Here is a 20,964-nt window from a genome sequence, read left to right on the forward strand (position 1 = left end):
GCTCGGGCGCGAAAAACCCGACAGCGTTCTTAATGCGCGTCTCTCTCGACCCCCCCACCCCACCCCGCGCGGGAGGACGTTGCGGTAAATAACGCCCCGCTACGGAGCAATGCTGTCCCTGCCTGGGTGAGGTTGGGAGGTTGTGCCAGTGGATCTACAGGATGTGTGGAAATATTTAGTTGTCAGCAATGCCTCTGATGTTTGTTTTGGGTGACAGTTGAATTATTTGTGTTGCTTTGTTTGGTGTGTGCTGGTGTACAGTCTAAGATCTCCTCCCCCCCCGCCGAGAATTGTATTTCCAAAGTTAAATGGGGGGGATATGACTTTGACAAAAAATGACTGTACAAAATGTGTGCCTGGTTTGACCCATATGTGTGCAGCACAATTAAAACCAGCTTTGATTAACTTTCACCTCAGAGTTGTTTAGTCTGTTGGGTGTGCAGCCAGTTAGCTTTGCTGTCTGCATTCTGCTTTCTCGCCCTATCACCCTCGCACATCTACTGCAGGGCCAGATTTATTTCCCCCCCCTGGCGCAGCCTCCATAGACGGGTGTTTTTCTCCCCCTCCACTCGCCTCCCATCCTCCTCGCCGCATTTTGAGTGAAGCGATCAGCTGACACTCAGGTCGGATTGTTTCTGTAAGCGTAAGGTAAGGCTCGCAGTGGCCTTGGCCTCGTCTGAGTTTTCCTCTCTGCAGTGCTGCGGTGCGATGCGACGTGTTATCAAATTCGCATGCGGTTCATGCACTTGGGTCAGGAGATTTATCAGCCTGTTAAAGATGAGGGTTCAGGCCACATTAATCCCACACAACTCAACATCTGCTGCAGGCATTTGATCATGATCTTGAGCGGCGGAAAACAGTTTGAGCTATTTGTTGAGGAAACCTGTCAGACAGTTGGTCCAGAAAGTGAAGTTTATAAAAAAGATTAAAGGAAGTGGTTGAAGTGGTTGATTGCATATAACAGTTTATGTATGTAAATTTACTGATGAATGTAAATTTGGTTAAGGTAATGTCTATAAATGAATTATAAAAATATAAAACAAAAAAGCATATAAAATAAATAGTTTAGTGAGGCTATAGAGACTCTACCTGGTCTTCTTGGAAGCGACCTGTGTCTAGACTTCCAGAAAACAATTTTTTTTAATTAGGAGCAATCCATGGTTATCAGCCGACCAAGTTCACCTCAATGTCCAGTCTGGTGGATAAGCCTATGGTCAGTATAATTGCTCTAGCTGTAATCGGCATGAAAGACTTGCAAGAGCACTCACTCGTTCACAAGCAAGCAAGGCATCTGAACTAAGGAGGCATCCACTGTCTGGCGTCTGATCCCTTCCACTGCTGATCCGTCCGAGAGATTTATGTATCGATTGGACTTTTCACTTTTTTTTTTTTCATTGTAATCCGTTCCCATAACTCTTGGTTGCCTGCACGTGAATATCTCGAAGCTGGAACCGTTCTGAAGGGGGTAGGGGTTTGGGGTGTTGGTTTCTTGATGCTGTCATTTCGGATTGTTGTTTCTGTGGCTCTCCGGGAGAGAGCAATTGACAGCCAAAATAAACAGGCTCAGTCCCGGCTTGACCTCGGCGACCTCTGCTTTTGTTCGTTCTGTTCGCTTATCTTCCCTACTGACAGTGATGACTCCTCTCACCCAGACACTGACTGACTGACTGACTGTTTCTCCTCCACCTCTGCAGGGCGAAGGAGTACGAGACGACGATCGAGGCGAAGGCCCAGGTCCCAGACTCTCCATACAAGGCCAAGTAGGTTTCTCCTCTGCATTCTGCTTTCACACCCCTACACTTACACAACATGCCCACAGACTGATAACTGCTGCAGAGGTCTATAAATTTGCTGACACTTTTCCTTTAACCTCCATGCTCTTCACAGGGTTTCTTCACAGGGTATCACACACATACAAAAAGAGTGTGTCTGTGTGTGTGTGTGTGTGTGTTTTAATTGTGGTTTGCACATTCCTGTGTGTCCAGGCTCCAGCGGCTGGTGAAAGACCTGCTGAAGCAGCTCCAGGGCCAGGAGAGTGGCCAGTGGGCCAACAACCGGGTGACCGGTCTGGACCGCACCCTGGGGGAGATCTCCCGCATTCTGGAGAAACAGGTAGATCAGGTCAAGACCTCTAACCCCAATCCAGCCCAGCCCAGCCCACCCCCAATCCCCTGTCCTGTCCAGCAGGCTGACTGCCAGTCCTCTTATCTCCTCTGTATTCAGGAAAGACCTGCTGACCACCTCCCCTCCTGCTATGTTTATTACAGCATCGCCTCTTACTCAACACCAGTGAGAAGTTTTTCATTTTTGTGTGTGTGTGTGTGTGTGTGTGTTCATCCGCACTGATGTGGTGGCTTAAAGAAGATGTCAGTAAGGTGTTGCTGCCGTGCCTCCTATCTCGGCCCACCATCTCCTGCCACTTCCTCCTCTGGAATCAGATCAGATCCCAGTGACGGCTCTCTGGCGTCTGCCGACTGAGGCTGATAGCAGGGCCGGACATCTCTGCGTCCATCTAGCCCGCAGTGGGAGGGGGGCCTGGGAGAGTGGAGGGGATGGGGTGGGGGTGGACGTAGCTGGAATGGAGAGGGACTCCTCTGCTGCTGGAGGGCCACGAGGGTTTATTGTCTTTGGGTGGTGGTGAGGCCGGGTGGAGGTGGAGGAGGACGCTGGTGGTGGGGGTGGAGGGGCGTGGATTTTTTTTGGGAGGCGGTGGGGGGTGGAAGGAGAGAGTAAGGCGGGGGTGTACACCTGATAAGCCCATGCTGCTGGCTGCTCTCCCTGCTCCGCTCAGCCCTTTGCTTGGCAGCCGGCCGCCCCGTCTCACAGTCAGCGCGGAGTATCGCGTATCCCTCCCCTCCCCTCCCCTCCCCTCCCCTCGCTGTCGGCCCCGGCCCCGGCTCCTTGCCCTCGGTTATTTGGTAATGAGGGCCAGATTAGGTGCGTGTTTGTGCTGAGCACATGTTATTAATAGCGGGAGCTCCCAGTCATTAGACGGGCCAAGCATGTTTCCAAGGGTTTGCCTGCGCTCGGCTTGGCTACCGGCGCGCGCGCGAGGTTGCGGCTTTCGTACAATAACATGTTGGTTTTTCGAGCGTAAATGTAGACCAAATGATTTTCGAGGCTCGCAGGCAAGGGAGCTTTTTTCCCCTGTAGCCGCTCAAACCAAATTTTTGGCTTTGAGTGCCAGCTATGCTTCAGTTGCGCCAGCCGTGGCACGTCGCTCTCCCTTGGCGGGACTGTTTATGTAGCAAAGAAAAATAAAACTTTTTGAACCCTTCCTTTTTGGTTGTTGAACAGCACGATCGGGAAAACTACTCTGCTTTTGCAGGCAGGTTATCATCGCAGGTAATCACCCGAGGCCAGTTTTCAATTCAGCTCCTTTCAAAAGGCAAGAGTGCTGTCACGTTAAAGACAAGTGGCTTTTATTTATTTGTTTTAAAACCGCTTTGTTGCCACAGACTCATCCACATAAAATTCCTTCATGAGCGTCAGGGGCACTCTATAGCTTCTGATGATTGGGTCCTTCCCTCCTCTTGTTCAGCCTGGCTCTTACAAGGTCACTACAGCGTGATCGATAACCATGGGGCGTCCCCAGGCAACTGCCACTCTGTCAACCCCTTTCTTTATGAACAGAGGCTATATACTGCCCTTTGAGTGGCACACTGTAATTCTCCCATCAGGCTCGCCCTCGTGGCAGCCAGGCTCAATATGGCGCTGGGGCTCGCATCTGGGCCGGACCTGGCCCAGTCTCCTCCCCCTCGCTTTAGGGGCCGGGTAGAGGGGAGGGGAGGCGTGGCACGGCAGTGGGTAGGTGGCAGAATGGAGGGCTGATGGTGGGTGTTCTCCCAGTCTGGAGGAAGAGGGGAGGGGAGGGGGATCCCCAGGGAGAGGGCAGCCTGGCAGGAGCAGCCATTTAAAGCAGGGGGTAATGGGGAGGGAGGAGTCCAGGGGGAGGAGAGGAGGCCAGCTGTTAGGGGAGCATAACAGGGCTGATGCTCACACCTACACATCAACACACACACATTTAGACACACACACACACAGACCATTTTAGTGAAGCAAACACATCCATAATACCAACATCAATTGCATGTAAACATCCCTATCCCAAAACCTTTTCCTCCCTCTTTTTCTCTTTTTCTTTCTTTCTTTCTCCCTCTGTCTTTCCTTCTCTCCCTCTCTCACTCCTAGACACACACACACACACACTCTCTCTCTTTTGCCTTCTCTTGCTCTCTCACAAAACACACACATACTCACGCACACTCCACCAACACTTAGCCAAACACACAGACACTAACAAGCCTGTCCACAGTGTGTATTCAAGCCTGCTGTGACCCAAGCCCCCACCTCTGCTCTTGTGTAACATTAGTCCTCGGAGGGCCATAGGTTAGTGAGGACCCCAGCACATCCCCCATTCATCTCCTGCCCCTCACCCTCACCAGTGCACACCACACTCCTCCGTTTGCTCATTTTTTTTCTTTATTTGTTTTCCTTCCACGTTCCCTTTTATTGTTGTTTCAGCACCCCCCTTAAACTCACTGTCTTGTCAAAGTGTTAAAGTGAACCGCTCTGGAGCTCTCTTTTCCCCCCTCTCCCTTGCACTCTCACTCGTGCTCTCACTTTTCCACATTTATGGAGTAACTAAGTGTTTGTGGATACGTCTGTTCTTTGAGCCGGGATCTGGTGGGAAATAGGGGTGTGTGTGTGTGTGTGGGGGCAGTATTTGCCGTCACTGCCGCCGTACACTATCTGGGCTTCATTTAAGCTGTCCATCAAAATGGTCCGCACCCTGCGCCTCCAGCAGCGCCGGCCTAGGACCCCCACCGAGCAGCACCGCACCCTGGGTCCGTTGTGCCTTGTGGCGGGGCCTGGCCCTGGCCGTCAGACCAGGGCTTCCTCCTCCTCCTAATTCCAGGGCAAAGTCAAATAAATATCGTCTCTGTCAGCGGGGAGGTCTCCAAGTACCTGCCCCCCACCCCCCATGAGCCCTCAACTCCTGGAGTCGCTGTATGTCAGGGCCGTTTAGATTATTTGACCTAACAAGCATCTCTAGTGTCGTTGACTCACCTACTAGATTTGTTTTCTTTTTGTTTTCCCTGTCATGCAGGCCCATATCTGATTCAGTGTCCACTTTCTCTCTCTTTTTAATTCCACGGACAACACCAGACCCCCCCCCCCCTGTTTGATTCCCCACAAACGCACACACTCTCTCACACACACACACACACACACACACACACACGTATACATACACCTCTCTCTCTGTTCCACCCGCCTTCGTTTGGGCTCCCTGGCTCTGCCGGTCTGCGACCCCGACAAGGCGCTCCCTCTGTGGCCGATAATGGTTTATTTTGTGTCAAACCAGATTTCACTTCAGGTGGGAGGGAGGGGGAGAGTGCTGTCCGGGGGTGGGGGGAGTTAGCCAGGGATTGAGGTGACTTGACATGGTTGAGTAGAGCAAGTGAGGAACACTTTTTTTTTTTTTTTTTTTTTTTTTTTTTTAAAAACCCTTCCGAAAGGTAAGAGTGTGTGTGTCTGTGTGTGTGTGTGTCTGTGTGTGATAGAGAGAGAGAGTCACAGGTCTTGCGCAGTGTTCCTACCTTTAGCACATGACCTCACATATTTACATTCTGCAAGGAGAGTGTTTGTCACTGCTTTCAAATAAAGCGGACTTTTGGTGGGGGGGGGGGGCACAGAGAGGGACGGCGTTCCTGACGCTTGAGGGACTGTCGGGGGGCCAGCGCGGTGCCTCAGCGGGCCTCAGTGGACCCGGCCGGCCCGGCTCTGCTGCTCTGTATTTACATTCTCATTTGCCAGCTGTCAGGGACCTGGCTCCACTCGGTGCCTGGCCCGTCAGTGGCCAGCCTCTACCTGAGCTCGCTCACTGACAGAGGAGCCGAAGGGGAACCAGCCAGGCCCTCTCTGTCTACATGTACACCCCCACACACACACACACCTCGCTCTCAAGCGCTCACTTCCACTCGTTTCACACTTTTCACTTTCTTGTTCTGTGTTTTTGTGTGCCACTCTGTCTGCCCATATTCAATTCAATCACTATGTTTTTTTGCAATGACAACTTTATGCATTTGTATTATCATATTATATTATTATTATGTTTTCTAAGCATTGATATTTAAAAATGTAGCTCTAAGCAACTTTGACTGAATTGTTGCAGTATTCTAGAATGTGCTGTTATGCACAGATTTGAACAGAGCACACCAAGAGTTCAACCCAAAGGAAAGATTTCTCATCAGTTCTCGTCAGCATTTAACTGTAGATTTGACATAACAAGAGCTGTCTATGGGGTAAAAAATAGAGCCTGGAAAATGCACCTAAATGACAGCAGTTGAAAGAGAAAAATGTCAGATCAATTGAAGTTGGCAGTTTGAATAAGAAGAATTATCCTTGTGTCTCCACCAGGTGGCAGATATCCTCGTTTGGTTTTCTGGGAGAAATAGAGAGATATGAGGTTAAATCTGACAGAGTTGTTATTTGGGTGAAATGTGGACCACAAACCACATAATTAGTACTGGAAGACAGAACAACCATGGCTGTTCCCACTACATATCATTCCATGTTCCACTTAATTTCATCAATTATTTATTTCCAATTGCTACTATATAACTACTACAAAGGATTAATACAGAAGTCATTTTTATAGTACTATGATGTTATATGTAATATAAATTATGCTTAATATAAAAATAGGTTTATTTAATTATTTAAAGAAATATTTTAATTTTAACCACAAGCCCTGAAGACCAAGTCCATATGCATCTTGTAGATTTAGATTATATTTTTTGCAAGTTCTTACAGAATCTTAAAACTTTAAAAGTGGTCTGGGTAATATAATAGTCATAGACCGCTGTTCTTGTGTGAATACCCTCAGTGCAGTTGGCTGACTGGCGAGGCACTCTTCAGGGTTTGAGATGAGAGAAAAGGCTGTCTGGACATTGTTTTGGCATTCCTTCATAGTGTGCTGTCACTAAGGTAATTCTTGGCGCTAAATCTCCAGGTAATTCCCTTTGTCCCCTCTCTCCCGGCTGCCATTGTCAGTGTGTGAGGTGTGCCGTCCCCCCTCTGTCCTCCCCCAGCTGTTTGTTTAAAAAGAGCAGGCAGGGAGACGGCTTTTCAAGGAGCCAGCTTGACAGACAGGTATGTCTTAGAAGCACCCCCCGCCTCTCCCATCCCAACCCTCTCCCACCCAAACTGAATCCTTCTCGAAAACATCCCAATTTACTTAATGAGAAATGAACAGAACGCTTGCCTCATGCGAGGCATTGTTGGTGTCTTGTGTTCGCATGGCGATAGATTGTTGTGAACTTTAGCTGAGGCTACGCCACGGCTTGGGTTACAGCCTCGGTAATTGCGAGGTATGCACCCGTACACTGGGCCTTGTGTAAGGCTGCACCGCACCACAATGAATGGTGCTGGACAAGGCAGGGGGAAGTGACAGTTGATATTCATGCACCTAAGAACTCTAAACGACTGCTTCAGAGTAATTAATTGGCTTAAGACTCTTATCGCCCTCTTGTTCGAGTCTTAATCATTGGCTACAGTCATTGAAAGGTTGCAATTAAAAATCGCGTACGCATGGCAGTGGCGGTCAGGGAAGACGTGCAGGCAGTGTTCGCAGTGGGTGTGGCAGTCATGGGGAGGTAAGGCAGGGAATCATGGTGTCTGTGTTTTATTGGGAGCCAATGCTATCTCTTCATTTTGTCCACTGTCATGGTGATGAGAGTCGTATTTAGCATCATCAGAACGGCTTTTTTTAATGTGCCTCAATGCTACTCTGATCCCATACACATAAGCAAGCCTCTGGCTGTGGACGCGGTCCCTTTGATTGTCTGGCAAAATGGATGCACGCACATTTCACTGAGTAAACTTGAACCTCTAATTGTACCGCCCACCTAAATAAACCCTCACAAATCATCTTCAGAGCTGCACTCTCCGCACGGGCAGCATTGATGTCCAGTAAACACACTGGCGGTTGACTCGCTTTCCCCCCCGAGTGTTCTCTTTGTGGGCCAGAAAACCAGCTCTCAGGGCCCTGTGATGCTCTTTCAGACCACTCCGCTAAGTGAGGACTATGTTTACTCCACTGTTTTTTGGGGTTTTCCGCAAAGAGTAGCTCCACTCCAAGATTTAATGCTTGCGGAGTGTGTCCCTGACGTGCTTGAGCTCCTTTCTAAATCATTTGCATTATTGGGTCTTTTGTGTCGTGCAGTCCTGCTTTTATTTGTGGAAAGGGAAAGATGTCTGTCCATCTCAGGCTGATTGCAGGAGAATATGTAACCGACACTGCCCACAGGACATCTCTCGGTCACCCCACCCCCCATAGACCAGTTGCTCCCCATCTGTTTTAGAAGACCTAAGCGTTCGGGGTGTTGTCCGTGCGCTTCCCCTCCCCTGCTCTGCTTTCATGTTGGTTAATTAGAGTGCTTCACAGGAGGCGAGTGTAGAAGTCAAGTCGGGCTCACCCTTCCAATCACTCTGGCCCGTGCCTCTGTCCTGTCCATCGCTAACTGAAGCTGTCTGACCTTCTGATTAGCTGCAATGCTAATTATGGCTGCTGAGAGAGACATAATAATGGATAACGGCGCTTGTGCTTTATAATTCACGCTTTGTCTGTCATCCCCTCGTTCTCTTCCAGCAACGCTGACCTCTTGTCTGTCCTCTGCCTTTGTGTCTGGACATCACACACACCTACTCTCTTTCTCTCTCTTTCTTCTTAAATAAAAGGACGCCTCTTCCTCTCATCCTGTTAGTCTGTCACTCGCGTGTTTGGCAAGCATGGGGGCAGAGTAGGCATTTCTCCTCCCTGCTGAGCCCAAGGATTAGTCATATCTTTCCCCTCAGTCAGGCCTGCTTGTGTTTATGATGTGCAGCATGATATTCTCTCATATCTTAATCCGGACGGAGTATTTCACGTCAATACACAGCGTAGCGACCAAAGGCTTACTTGGAGTCAGATGTGAGGGCTTAGCGTGGTGCTGTGGCTTCGTGTGTTGGGACGGGCTACTGTGTCACTGCATGCTATGTGCTGTTGCTCTAAACTTTTAAAACTGAATTAAGTTTGTCTTGGATTGTGCCATTCCTCTCCAGTGAGCGCCGAAGGGAAAAATTTGTGAAGATGCTTGTTGTGGAGGTCTCTTGCTGACAGTGCCCCGTTGCATGTGTTTGTTTAACTTGAAGTCTCCCAGGCCCCTTGGGATCCAGGCGCTGGGTACTGAAAGCTGCAAGGGAGACATTCCTCCTGTTCCGTGTCCTTGTTTTGTTTGGTCAGAAACGGCTTGTTAACACCTTGTTTCTGTCCGCGTGTGTGTAGAGTCCCTGTCACGCGAGCCGCAAACAAACACGCTTGCCGGCTTGCCTCTGTGATGTGGCTCGCTGAAAAGGGTCTATCAAACCCAGATGTTTTGACTGCAGGAGAGAGAGAGAGAGAGAGAGAGAGAGAGAGAGAGAGAGAGAGATTGGGACTAGGGTTGGCTGCAATGGGAAGGCAACATTTGGTAACAATGGACATGGCGGGAGAGCAGTGTATCGTTGCAAATCCCCGAGAGATCAACCCGTGAACGTTCTGTAGCCAGAGCTGTCCTGCATACAGTCCTCCACTGGGGTCATGTTAATGAAATACAGGTCTTTACTTCTTACTCTATATGTTTCCCTCTATAGCTCGCTCAAAAAACGTCAAGGTTCTGAGCAATATTAGATATACCATGAAATGAGGCCATTTACCTAGAATGGTGTGTAATGTTGTTCTAATTTGTTCTGCACAAGATATCTTCATTGTTTCGTTTCTCTCTCTTTTTTTGTTCTCTTAAGTAATGGTGGCTGTCGACCGCAACAGGGAGGGCCTATTACTGTAGCTCAGCTTGACGAACATCAATAAAGCAGAGCGGCTTTTGGGATGCGTAAAAATGCCATTTGTCGAGCGGGAGCTTTGGGAGTAAGAAACGACGGGGGCGGTTGATCGGCCCAGGTTCCCTCCCTGTGTTAATGGCGTTCACTCCACCCTCGACAGACACATGGACCTTTTAGTGTCATCCGCTCAACACCAGAGTGGGCTTACGGCGGAAGTTAACACTTCATTAGTAACCGAGTCCAAAAAGCTTTATCTCTCTGCCGTTGTCTCTGCGCCAGGCGTTCTTGTTGAAACGAATAGCTGAATCAAGCCCTCCCTCTTTTGATTTGGTTTCCAGGCATCCCTCCTTTTTCTCCCTTAGCAACACGCCACTACACTGCAGCAAAGCTGTGAAATGAACCTGGTAACACTGTGTTTATCTTTCGTAGAATTCGAAAATGTATAACATCCTGGTGGTAGTTTGTGCTTTTGCCTGGGCCTAGCTAGTATGCAGCCCTAAAGTTTGGGGGTCCCCGTACGGATCTGTCAGCAAGGCCAGTGTGTCTATCCTTTATCTTATGAAGTCATGTTCCATGCTGTCAGCTCTCCACGACATCAAGTTAATGCTCCCCTCCCTCCTCTTTTTCCAAAAGGCCATTTTTGAATGGCTTGTCCAACCCCTCTGACCTGAGGGCTTTTCGCAGAGCTCGTTGATGGCCGGACTAAGAGACGGATAAGCACTTCTACGTTTTCAGAGACCTATTGATCACAGATTGACCACACACACACACACACACACACACACACACACACACACACACATACACACACACTGCCCTTCAGGGTGCCCCTATGTCTCTGTGGAGGTCCTCGCCAGGCCGTGGCTGACGAATCCGTCAGAGGAGCTTGCCGCTAATCCTCCCGCTTTGTGCATCACACACAACCCCTTTGGTTTGGCTGACAAGCGTGCATGTTCCAATCTCTTAACCCCCGCCAGCTCTCGAGCCTCTCCTGCCACCGGATCCATCAGAGCTGGGCTTTGACGGACCTCCTGATTGACAGGCGAGGAGCTTATGTGTAATTTCGTGGGGCGCTTCCTCTGTTCCATGGTCAGATATGTTCAGACTTGTTTCGACCCTGTGTAAAACACATACACACATGCAAGCTCACACACACACACACACACACACACACACACACACACACATACATACAAATCTCCCACTTCATCCTCCGTTTGAAACAAAACACAGGCTCAAGTGCTTGCCATTTAGTGCAGTTACACAGCACTGCGGAGCCTGACCTCTAGGTGTGTGTGTGTGTGTGTGTGTGTGTGTGTGTGTGTGTGGGGGGGGGGGGGGGGGTGTCCTGTCATTGAGATCTGTGCTTGGTTTTTTTTTTTTTGCATCTTTGTGAATCATCAGCTCCATCGACACCCTCTTCCCCTCCTCTTCATCCTCCTCTCCTCTCTTCCTCCCATCCTTTTCTCATCCTGTCCTTTATCCTCCCGTGAGGTCCGGGCACTGACATGCCTCAGCCTCATAGAACACTGGGTTCACTGCTTTTACTCCTAAAGGTCGAGGCTGTTGCTCTGATGGTTGCCTTTTAACTTTGTCGTCAAAGTTAGCTAACCTCTTTACAGTGTACTTAAAGACTAGTCACAAGTGGGTATTCAGCACACAGTCACAGACCTGCTGAGAGTGCCCTCAATGGACCAAGCATATACATTTACAAAAAATGTCTACCACTAGTAGTGATTACCAAATATAAAAAATGTATTAATGACATCCATTTATCTTTATCTATCAATTTTTTGTTTGTAATAATCTATCAGATTACTGACTTACTCGTCTCCAATGAGCGTTTTCTTACTTCAGCACCCTCTACCCTTGTCCTCCTCCTCCTTCTCCTCTTTCTCCTCCTCCTCCTCTCTCCTTTTTTCCGCGTTGGACCCCATCCTCCCCCAGGGCCCAGGTACTAACATGCCTCGCGGAGAGGGTTCACTGCCAGCACTCTTTGGGGTCGGAGCTGTTGATTTACGTGGCTTGTTGCCGTGGCAAAGGAGGGAAGGTCGGACGGGGTTGGGGGAGGCTGGGGAGACCCCTCTGCCAAACACTGAGACGTTTCCTTCCTCTGCTCAAAGCAAAGGGCAGCGCTCTTGACTTCGGGGCAGATCTCAAGCCCCTAAAAGTACGGCTCACTTAAAGAGCCCAACTTTGAACTTCGGAGGGGAATTTTATGGCGCAAGTAAAAACGTCCAGTCTGTAAACAGTTTTGGTTTGTGAAGCCCCCAGTCAGTTAAATGGCCGTATCGAGTTGCTCGTACGCTGAGCACACAGCGGCATTTCCTTACAACGACTCACCGAGCACCGTTTGGTTGACCCTTAACGGGATCGGATGAACATTAACTGTGAAATAAACCATGCCAACTCCAAAAGCCTCTTCGCATGCTCATCTGTGTTGCTCACAAGATTTTTTTTCCCTCTCACCTCTTTTTTTCGAACAGCTTTTTCGTTTCCATTTCTGGATCCCCTGTATTCCCTGGGCCCTTGTTTGTCAGGCCGGACCACCCTTGCTTTGTGTGCAGATCTCCATAATAGTTGTCCGTGTTGGGCCTTGGCTTGTGTGTGTGTGTGTGTGTGGGGGTTGGGTTTGTGCACTTTTGAACAGGAATTCGTAGGGGATCACTTTGTTTCAGATTTCAGTTTGGGTTCCCCTTTGGAAGTGGGAGGTTGGGAGAATGAGCGAAGATCCCTCCCCTCTATAGGGGCAATGTTACAGCCTGGTCTGTTTGACTATGTATCTTACTCTCTCCCTCTCTCCCAACCCCCCTCTCTGTTTCAACCCTCTTTTTTTCTCTCTCTCTCTATCCTTTTCTCTCCCTCTCTGTTTCTATCCTGTCTCTGCCTTCCCCCTTTTCAGAACAATGCAGATCAAGTAGCGTTTCAGGTGGGAGGGGGACTCTCTGCCCTGGAACAGATTCTGCAGGTAGTCACCGCCGCCTCCACTCCGGCTGCAGTCCCACGCATTCCACTCAAGTGAGTACCAGCCACTCAAATCCAATAAAGCCCGCAGGCTCGCCTTACACTCACTCACTCGCTCGGCCCGCCAACCGACCGGCCAGCCTCACAATACGCTTTCAGTCAGAGCGCATTCTCTCACTCTCCGTTTCACTTTCCTCTTTCTCTCTCTCTCTATAGTTCTCTCTCTTTTTCTCTCTGTCTCTCACACTGTTTCTGTTTCTCTGTCTCATGTTTACTTGTCATCAGCTCTGTTTATTCCTGTGCCATGATTTTTTTTTTTTTTTTTCACATTTTTACATTTTTAAAAAAAAATCATGAAGTTGATGTTAACATTTCTTTGTAGTCTAAAATCTGAAGAACTTGTAGTTGTTCAGTGCAGTACTGCTTTTGTGTAAATGTCTTTGTGGTGTAGATAAATGCATGTAGATGTAATCCTCCATGTGGTCGGGTAAGGATACGTTTGAGTAGCTCCAAACCAGCTACTCAAACCTCTGAACCTCAACACAGTTAGCCCATCCTCGTTTTTTTTTTCCCCGTTTAGGTTAACTTTGTTTGTGGATTAGTCATGGCGGCCCGCTCTCTTAACTATCAAAGGAAGGTTATGCAAACAGCGGCTGCCTAACATGTTCCCGTCTAGGGACGGCCGCTCTGTTAGCCAAACGTCTCCACACAACACAGGAAAAGGCTCGAGGCCTAGAGGGCACCAGACCTACAAGGGTGGCGTGCTACATTTTCGGCTTGTGTGTCATCGCCGTCCAAACTCTCCAGACTCCCCACGACCCCCACTGCCGCTAACCCTCCCCCAGAACCTCCTCTATCGCCCGCCTCTTCTGACATTGAGATTCTGCCTCCGTCTTAGCCGTGATTAGTCTCCCCCGCCTTGCTGCAGTTTCGAAGAAGTGACTCCCAACGCAACTGCTCCGTCATTTCTGTTTACTGCCCATGCCCTCATCTGCAATAAATACAGTAGGACTGTATAATGAATAAGAATGCGCCTCGCGTAGACGAGAAATGGAGGCGGTTCATTTAAGCCACCCTACTTTGTATTTGTCCTTCCCCTTTTATTTGTTTCATTTTTTTCAATTCCTGATCTACAAAAAGCACATTTGCTTCATCCATCACGCTGGAAGCGTGGCGTTTTTTGACGAGTGGCTGTGGCGTGAGCAGCTGCCCAGTGGATAACCTCGGCGAGACAGTTATTTTCGCTGGTAAGAGGCCCCTAATGGACTGGAATGGCCTCCCTCCCCTCCTCATTAGCATCCTCTGTTTTCCAAATCCCCATTAATGGAGAAACACTACTTATATTTATAATGCTTTTACAGGCCATCTAGTGTTTATTGATTTTTTTTTTTTTTTTTTTTTTTCTTTCTGGTCTCCCTCTCTGTCGCTTGCTAACTCACTCTCTTCCCTCTTACTCCCGCTCACTCAGCCACTCCGCCATTCATTTGAGAACATTTGAAGCCGACTTTTGTGTCGTAATGGCTTTTATGAACTCAGTTGTTCAAGTTGTTGTTTTTTTTTTTTTCAGCGTCTTTTTTGAAGTCTTTTAATTTTTTCAGTGCTGGGAAAAGGGCGGTGCAGCGTAGCGTAGCTCGGGCGCGGGCGCAGGCGATTAGCATGTGTGTGCATGCAGTGACGGGTCAGTGCTGTGGCAGTGGAGTGTTTTCTTCCTCCCGTATTTGTGTTTTGCAGTCGGGAGCCACTTGACATGCTCGCACACTGAGCACACAGCTTAAAGCTCTTCGAGGCACTTCTGTCATTGTCTCCCTCGGCTTGTCCAATCAAACGCTGAAGTGGTCCTGTGCTAATGAGAAAAGAATGGACCCACAGTTCCCTCCTTTCCTGACTCAACTACCACCCTTGCCCCAACTTGTTGAAAAGTGTGTTCCTCCCAAAAGTTTCAGTGATTCAAGGTGTGTGTTTTGTGTGTGTGTGTGTTTGTGTGTGTGTGTGTGTGTGTGTGTGTGTGTGTGTGTGTGACTGGGACTGTGTGTGGGTCAGAACGTAAGTGGAGCGAAAGAGTGAGAAAAACAAGGTTTGATTATTTTGAAATAGTGAATGGAAAAAGAAAAGAACAAGAAACTATTGTCTGAAGAATTAAGAGCTTTGTGTAGTGTATACAGTATGTATGTATGTACCGGTCTGTATGTATGTATGTATGTATGTATACTGTATGTATGTATAACATTCATCTTCATTTCTTGGAATTTCAGTGGCTGTTTTATGTATCTTAAACTTTCATGGAAATTTTCATGCAGATTTGCATTTTCAAATACAGTCCAGTAGTTCTGCTTGACTGACCCAGGTTTGTGACTGCACGGGTCGATGTGTGAGAGTGGTGTGTGGTAGGGGGGGTTTATGTGGTGTGATGACAGCGGAGAATGGCCAGTCCACGTCTAGCCCAATAGCTTTCCCGGCACCCCTGGTTCCTGTAGGTGCGGCGGGATGGAGATTAGGGCAGGAAGGCGTGGAGGCTCCCTGGCCTCTGTTTTCACTCAGCCTGGCTCTCTCTCTCTCTCTCTCTCTCTCTCTCTCTCTCTCTCTCTCTCTCTCTCTCTCTCTCTCTCACATACAAACACACATGCAGACCACATGCACACACACACACACAAACACACACACACATACTAACACACACATGCATGTACTGTACGCACACACTCTTTCTCTCTCTGTCTCTCTCTCTCCCTGTCTTATCATTGGCGTTGAGGTCCTTGCCTTGCCACAGCACCACTGTGTCCGGTGTTCCCTGGTGGATTTGGGGCTCGGTGCTGAACCTGTGATAACCCTTTCAACTGCACATCAATCTAACAAGGCGCAAGAAGGTGGCTCCCACCCCTCCCCATCTACCCCTACCACCACCACCACCACCCCCTTTCCCCGAAAGAGGAGACGGTTGCACCAGTAGGCCGTAAAAAAACCCAACATCCCCGGTGTGGCGTCTCGTGGCCGTGGCCTGGGCGGCTCCTCGGGGACCTGGCGCTAAGAGCCGAGGGATATGCTGCTACCCGGAGGGCCGGCTAAATGGCCTTTTTATCACCTTCACAAGCTGAGGTGAAGGAAGAGGGAATGGTCGCATTTGGTCACCTTTTTTCATGTATGATGCTTCAAATTCAAAAAGCTAGAGGGTGAAACAGTCCTCATCACCTACTCCATGATGGTTCATAAATCCAGTACATTAATGGAAATGACATGACTATCTGGTGGATCATAGAGGGGACCTGCTACAGACATGGTTTGGTGCAGACAGGTCATATGAGCACTGAGAAACAGACTTATGCTGGCCTTAGAAGTTTTATAAGGTAAAACAACAAGACACCTCCTGTGCACTCCTGTGCAAGAGAACCAGGTGTGTAATCAGAATGAAAGGAGTGGTGTATTCCGTTCTTATTCTGATTTAACAGCCATGGCCGCTGTAGTTTCTCAAGCAAAAGCAAAGCAGCAATGGCTATTCTGATCAAAGATTTTGGAGCGCTTGTGAGCACCTGATCGGAAAACGGAACCGGAGCACCTGATCGGATCGGAAACATACCCCATGTAAACAGATGACATGAAATGTTCATTTGGAATAGTTTAATCGGAATGAGAAAAAAAAACATCTATGTAAAGCCACCTACAGACTTGGATTGGAGTAGACCAGGTTAAATCTGGGAGCGCCACACACACACACACACACACACACACACACAACAATCCTCTTCACAGACAGGATCCTCAGCACTGTCCAGCATTTCTCCAAGCAAACCACCACGTAGTCGTCCGCCTCTATCCTCATCGCTCATCGCCTATCTGCCCCTCCGACTGCCGGACATAAGGGGGGTGGGGGCTCTCAGACGCCCCACCCCAGAGTGAGCGAGCGAGTTTATCTGTTTACTGTAATGCCGCCGTAATCGATCGCCTCCCTTTTAGATAAGCAGAGCGATTTACCAAAAATAAAAAAACATAAAGACACAAGGAAAGGCGGAAAGGCAAGTATGAACAAGGATGGGGACGGCAGGAGATGGCAAGGTGAGCGCTGCTGCGCTGTAACACTACCCCCACGGGAGCGGCCTTCCGTCTTGTTATCATTACATTAATGGGATAATTCCACTACCCAAGCAACGTTAATATCCCACCGTGCCTCTCTCCTCTCGCACCACCACTACTACCGCCACCACCACCACCACCACCACCACCACCACTCCCCAGCCGGTAGGGGTTTGCTGGAGTGGATTCTGGTCACAGGAAATGGGGGTCGGATATCTGGGGCCAGCCGAGCAGGGATACTCATTTGCACAAGGAAAGATGGAGCAGGGGATGGGATGGGGTGGGTGGCCGATGGGGGTAGGGCCGGGCTCTGGGCTCTCACACAATCTGCCCCTGAACCACCCTGGATATTAACCCACACAGTGGCAGTTAGACTTGCAGGGGCTCTGTAAAATATAAATTAACAGATTTGTGAGGCGGTCACTCCTATCTATTGGTCAGTCTTTCTCCTGTCTGGTGTGCTTTTAAAATAAAAATCTCAACTTCTTGGACATGCGTGAAAGATATTTGTAAAATAAGTCACAGAAGAAGTGTTGTGCTTGTACCTGGATGTAGCGTTAGAGCCACTCTGCTTCTCTTACCCCTCTCAGTTCTGTTGATCAAAGAACTTGTTCCCCGGGGAGCAAACTCCTTCTCTCCTCCTCCATCTCCCTCTTTACTAGGCTGAAGCTGTCCTGCTTTCTCTCCACTAGCAGTGGATGGACATCATCATCCAATGGTTTCTGACTACTGGATTGTAGCATGTCTTCATTCATGTCTGAGAGGTCTGGGAAGCTTAGTGGGGACATGGGAGCAGAAAGGAAGATCCCCTTTGTCCACCAGTAGGGGTCACTAAGGAGAGTGGGGAGATTATGCAGATGAGAGGAGTGGTGAGGGGTGAAAACATGCGGAATAGGGGAGAACGGCTCAAGTATGCAGGGAAGAAGAGAGAGGTTATAGTGTGCAGAGGAGAGGAAGGAGATGTAGTATGGAGCTCAGAGAATGGAGGGGAAAGTCCTCGGAAGAGAAGAGTGGGAGAAGGGATGGGATGAAGTATGGCATTTGATACAGTAGCCGTAGAGGAGATTGATTGCAGTATTACCTGCAGCTTTTAGCAGTACGATACTTGGTCTGAGTAGCCAAGGCTCTGTATGGTGTTGGCCAAGAGAGCGTCTCATGGGGCCCCCTATACCTCCCAGTCACTGTGCAGGAGTTGGAAAAGCAGCAAGTCCGAAGTGCATGGCACATAACCTCCGCGTTACACGATGACTGTGTCTTTACCCATTGAAAGCGTCCAGCCGGCCTCTCCAAGAGGTTTCATTTCAGGATGCCATTATAGTAGGTTGGGGGTTGTTTGTGTGTGTGTGTGTGTGTGTGTGTGTGTGTGTGTGTGTGTCGGCTCTCAGACCTGTACCTCAGCTTATGCCCAGTCTGTGCTGAACAACAGACCCGATGGATGTCTTGGAAGCGCGCAGGATATCGGAAAGATCAACAGCAGAATCAAATTAAATGTCATTTGGATGGCAGTGAAAGAGGGGATTGTTTGACAGCGCGAGGGACGGATCTGCTCCTCACCTTTTATTTTGGCTCTGGAGTCTTTCTCTTTCCCCTGTAGAGGGTTTCATGTGTTTTGCCCCCCCCCCTCTTTCTCTCTCTCCCTCTCTCTCTTGCTCTGTCTCTCTCGCTCCCTCGCTCTCTTCCTTTAAGTCTAGTCCTAAGCCAGGTATTCAAGCCAGACAGGCTAGTTGCTGCCTCGACTTCTGCCATGTTTCACATATGCCACGCTTGACTGCACCCATAGGGCAGGGGGAGATTAGGTGGAGATTTTGGGCAGGGGGGAGGGTGGGAGTCTGGGGATGAGAATTTGGGGGTTGATAACTCAGACCTGGCGACAGAGAGCACACAAGGATGATATCTGCACGTCGCTGGCACGCGTGTCACGTTACTGTCACATCTACGCCCCGACACGTCCTAAGCCATCATGATTAGCCCGAGTCTCCGAGGACGACCTCGTCATGAGGTGCCCCAGCAACCACCCCCACATACACTTCCCCCTCCCCCTCCCCAAATGTTCCCGTCCTCGTTTGTTTTCCTCACGACAAATCATCTTGAAACGCAGCGAAGAGATGCCAGACTGCGGGCATAATTGAAGAGGTCCCACATTGGAGTCCCGGTGTTGTCCCCTGTCTACGCCATCTGTGTGTCCACCCCAGATATACCCGATGGATTTCATAATGGGTTAAAGGGTTTTCATTTGGATGCAGAGGTCAGTGGAGTGACCCCCGCCCCCCCTCCATTACACTTCCCCAGAGTCCAGGGCCACCCAGGCTGCTCCGCTGGCTCCACGCAGCTTGCCTGTTCATTGAGGATTTGCTAAGGTGTGGTCAAGGCTTTGTGTGTGTCTGTGTGTGTCTGTGTGTGTGTGTGTGTGTGTGTGTGTGTGTGTGTGTGTGTGTGTGTGTGTGGTGTGTAAGCACTGGCCATTCAGCATACCATAGCACAGGTTTTGTTTGTGTGTGTGTGTGTGTGTGTGTGTGTGTGTGTGTGGTGTGTAAGCACTGGCCATTCAGCATACCATAGCACAGGTTTTGTGTGTGTGTGTGTGTTTGTGTGTGTGTGTGTGTGTGTGTGGTGTAAGCACTGGCCATTCAGCATACCATAGCACAGGTTTTGTGTGTGTCTAATCAAGAGGGCTGGTCTGTCGCGGCAGCCTGAGGTTAAGCCGGTTAGGGTAGGTGAAGAGATTACAGCACTTATTATCTGCATCTCTCCATTGTTTCTTCTCTCTACCCCTCTCTCATTCTTTCTCTCAATCATAGTTTGTCTCTATTTCTAGCACACTCTCTCTTGCTCTGTTCTTTATGGTCTATTGTTGTGTTTCCCACACTCCTCCCTTAAAGGCTCTCTTGGCTCTTTTTCCATTTTCTTTCTTTCCCTCGCTCCCTCTCGCTCTTGTTTCTCCCACTCTGTCTCTTGTTGTGTTGGTCTCTTCTCTCTTCTGTTTCTGTCTCGTTGTTCTTTCCCTCTCTCCATTCTCTCTTTATCCATCTCTTTTCTTCTCTCTCTCTCTCTCTCTCTCTGTCTCTCATTTTTATCTCTCCCTCTTTCCTCTGTCTGTCTCTCTCTCCTTCCCTGTGTCTCTCTATCCCTCTCTCCCTCTCTGCTGTACCTCCTTCGCACCCACCCCTTCTCCTCCCCTCTCTCGCTATACTGTCCATCGGCATAGGCTACCTCGGGAACTTAATCCTGCGTCTACAAGATAAGGCTTCATTATGGCCAGATTAACAATGCGCCTGTTGTTTGGCGTGCTGGGGACTCAGTCTGGCCGGCTGGTGGCCCGGGGCAGGCACTGGACGGCCCGCGGTGGCGACGAGCCCAGGGACGCGCGGCAGTCTCGGTGTCACGTACGCACTCCCCCTCATACTCCCCCTCCCCCTCTTCCTCGTACTCTTCCTCCTTCGCCTTTGACGGCGCAGACCCACCCCCCACCCCTTATCCGAGCCGGATCAGGGCCGGCTGCTGTGCGGAGTCGGTAATGGGAATCTGGGATTCCCACAGACAGGTGCAGGAATGCTGACCGGTGGGTTGGTTTGGCTGGCAGGCCCGCTCTGTGCTGGGCTGTCTGCTGTGTACGGGTCATGGGCGTGTAACCGGAGCCGGGCAACAGTGGCACTTTACCAAATTGCTCCTCAAAATCTTTGACGCGTCCTGTCATCAAAAAGGAACGGCCGGGAGGGGTTCTGTGTGTGCGTGTGTGTGGCGTCGCGTCTGCTTGTGTGTGTGTATGTTGGTGTGGTTAAAGGGAGACTGGTTCTAATGGGTTAAGTGTGTGTGTATGTCTGTGTCTGTGTGTATGTTCGGTGAGGGTTAAGGGAGACTGGTTCTGTGAAGCGAGTAGTGTGTGTGTATGTCTGTGTCTGTGTGTATGTTCGATGAGGGTTAAGGGAGACTGGTTCTGTGAAGTGAGGTGTGTGTGTGTGTGTGTGTGTGCGTGCGTGTGTGTGTGTATGTTCGGTGAGGGTTAAGGGAGACTGGTTCTGTGAAGCGAGTAGTGTGTGTCTGTGTCTGTGTGTATGTTCGATGAGGGTT

The 20,964-nt window shown here is 49.5% G+C and overlaps 1 protein-coding gene across 5 annotated transcripts in view; it reads left to right on the forward strand.

Moving 5' to 3' along the window:
* The window catches only part of scaper (S-phase cyclin A-associated protein in the ER), a 106,899-nt gene that overhangs the window by 51,886 nt on the left and 34,049 nt on the right, over window positions 1-20,964 (forward strand). For 3 of the 5 annotated variants that reach the window (XM_048256213.1, XM_048256215.1, XM_048256216.1), the window contains 3 exons: window positions 1,695-1,760; window positions 1,986-2,112; window positions 12,770-12,885. In XM_048256213.1, coding sequence (XP_048112170.1) covers window positions 1,695-1,760; window positions 1,986-2,112; window positions 12,770-12,885 — 309 coding nt within the window. Of the gene's footprint in view, window positions 1-1,694; window positions 1,761-1,985; window positions 2,113-2,223; window positions 2,290-12,769; window positions 12,886-20,964 lie in introns of all 5 variants that reach the window. The other 2 variants (XM_048256212.1, XM_048256214.1) reach the window with 1 other exon arrangement.

This window comes from Alosa alosa, chromosome 11 (assembly GCF_017589495.1).
Source record: "Alosa alosa isolate M-15738 ecotype Scorff River chromosome 11, AALO_Geno_1.1, whole genome shotgun sequence".
NCBI classification, from domain to species: Eukaryota; Metazoa; Chordata; class Actinopteri; order Clupeiformes; family Clupeidae; genus Alosa; species Alosa alosa.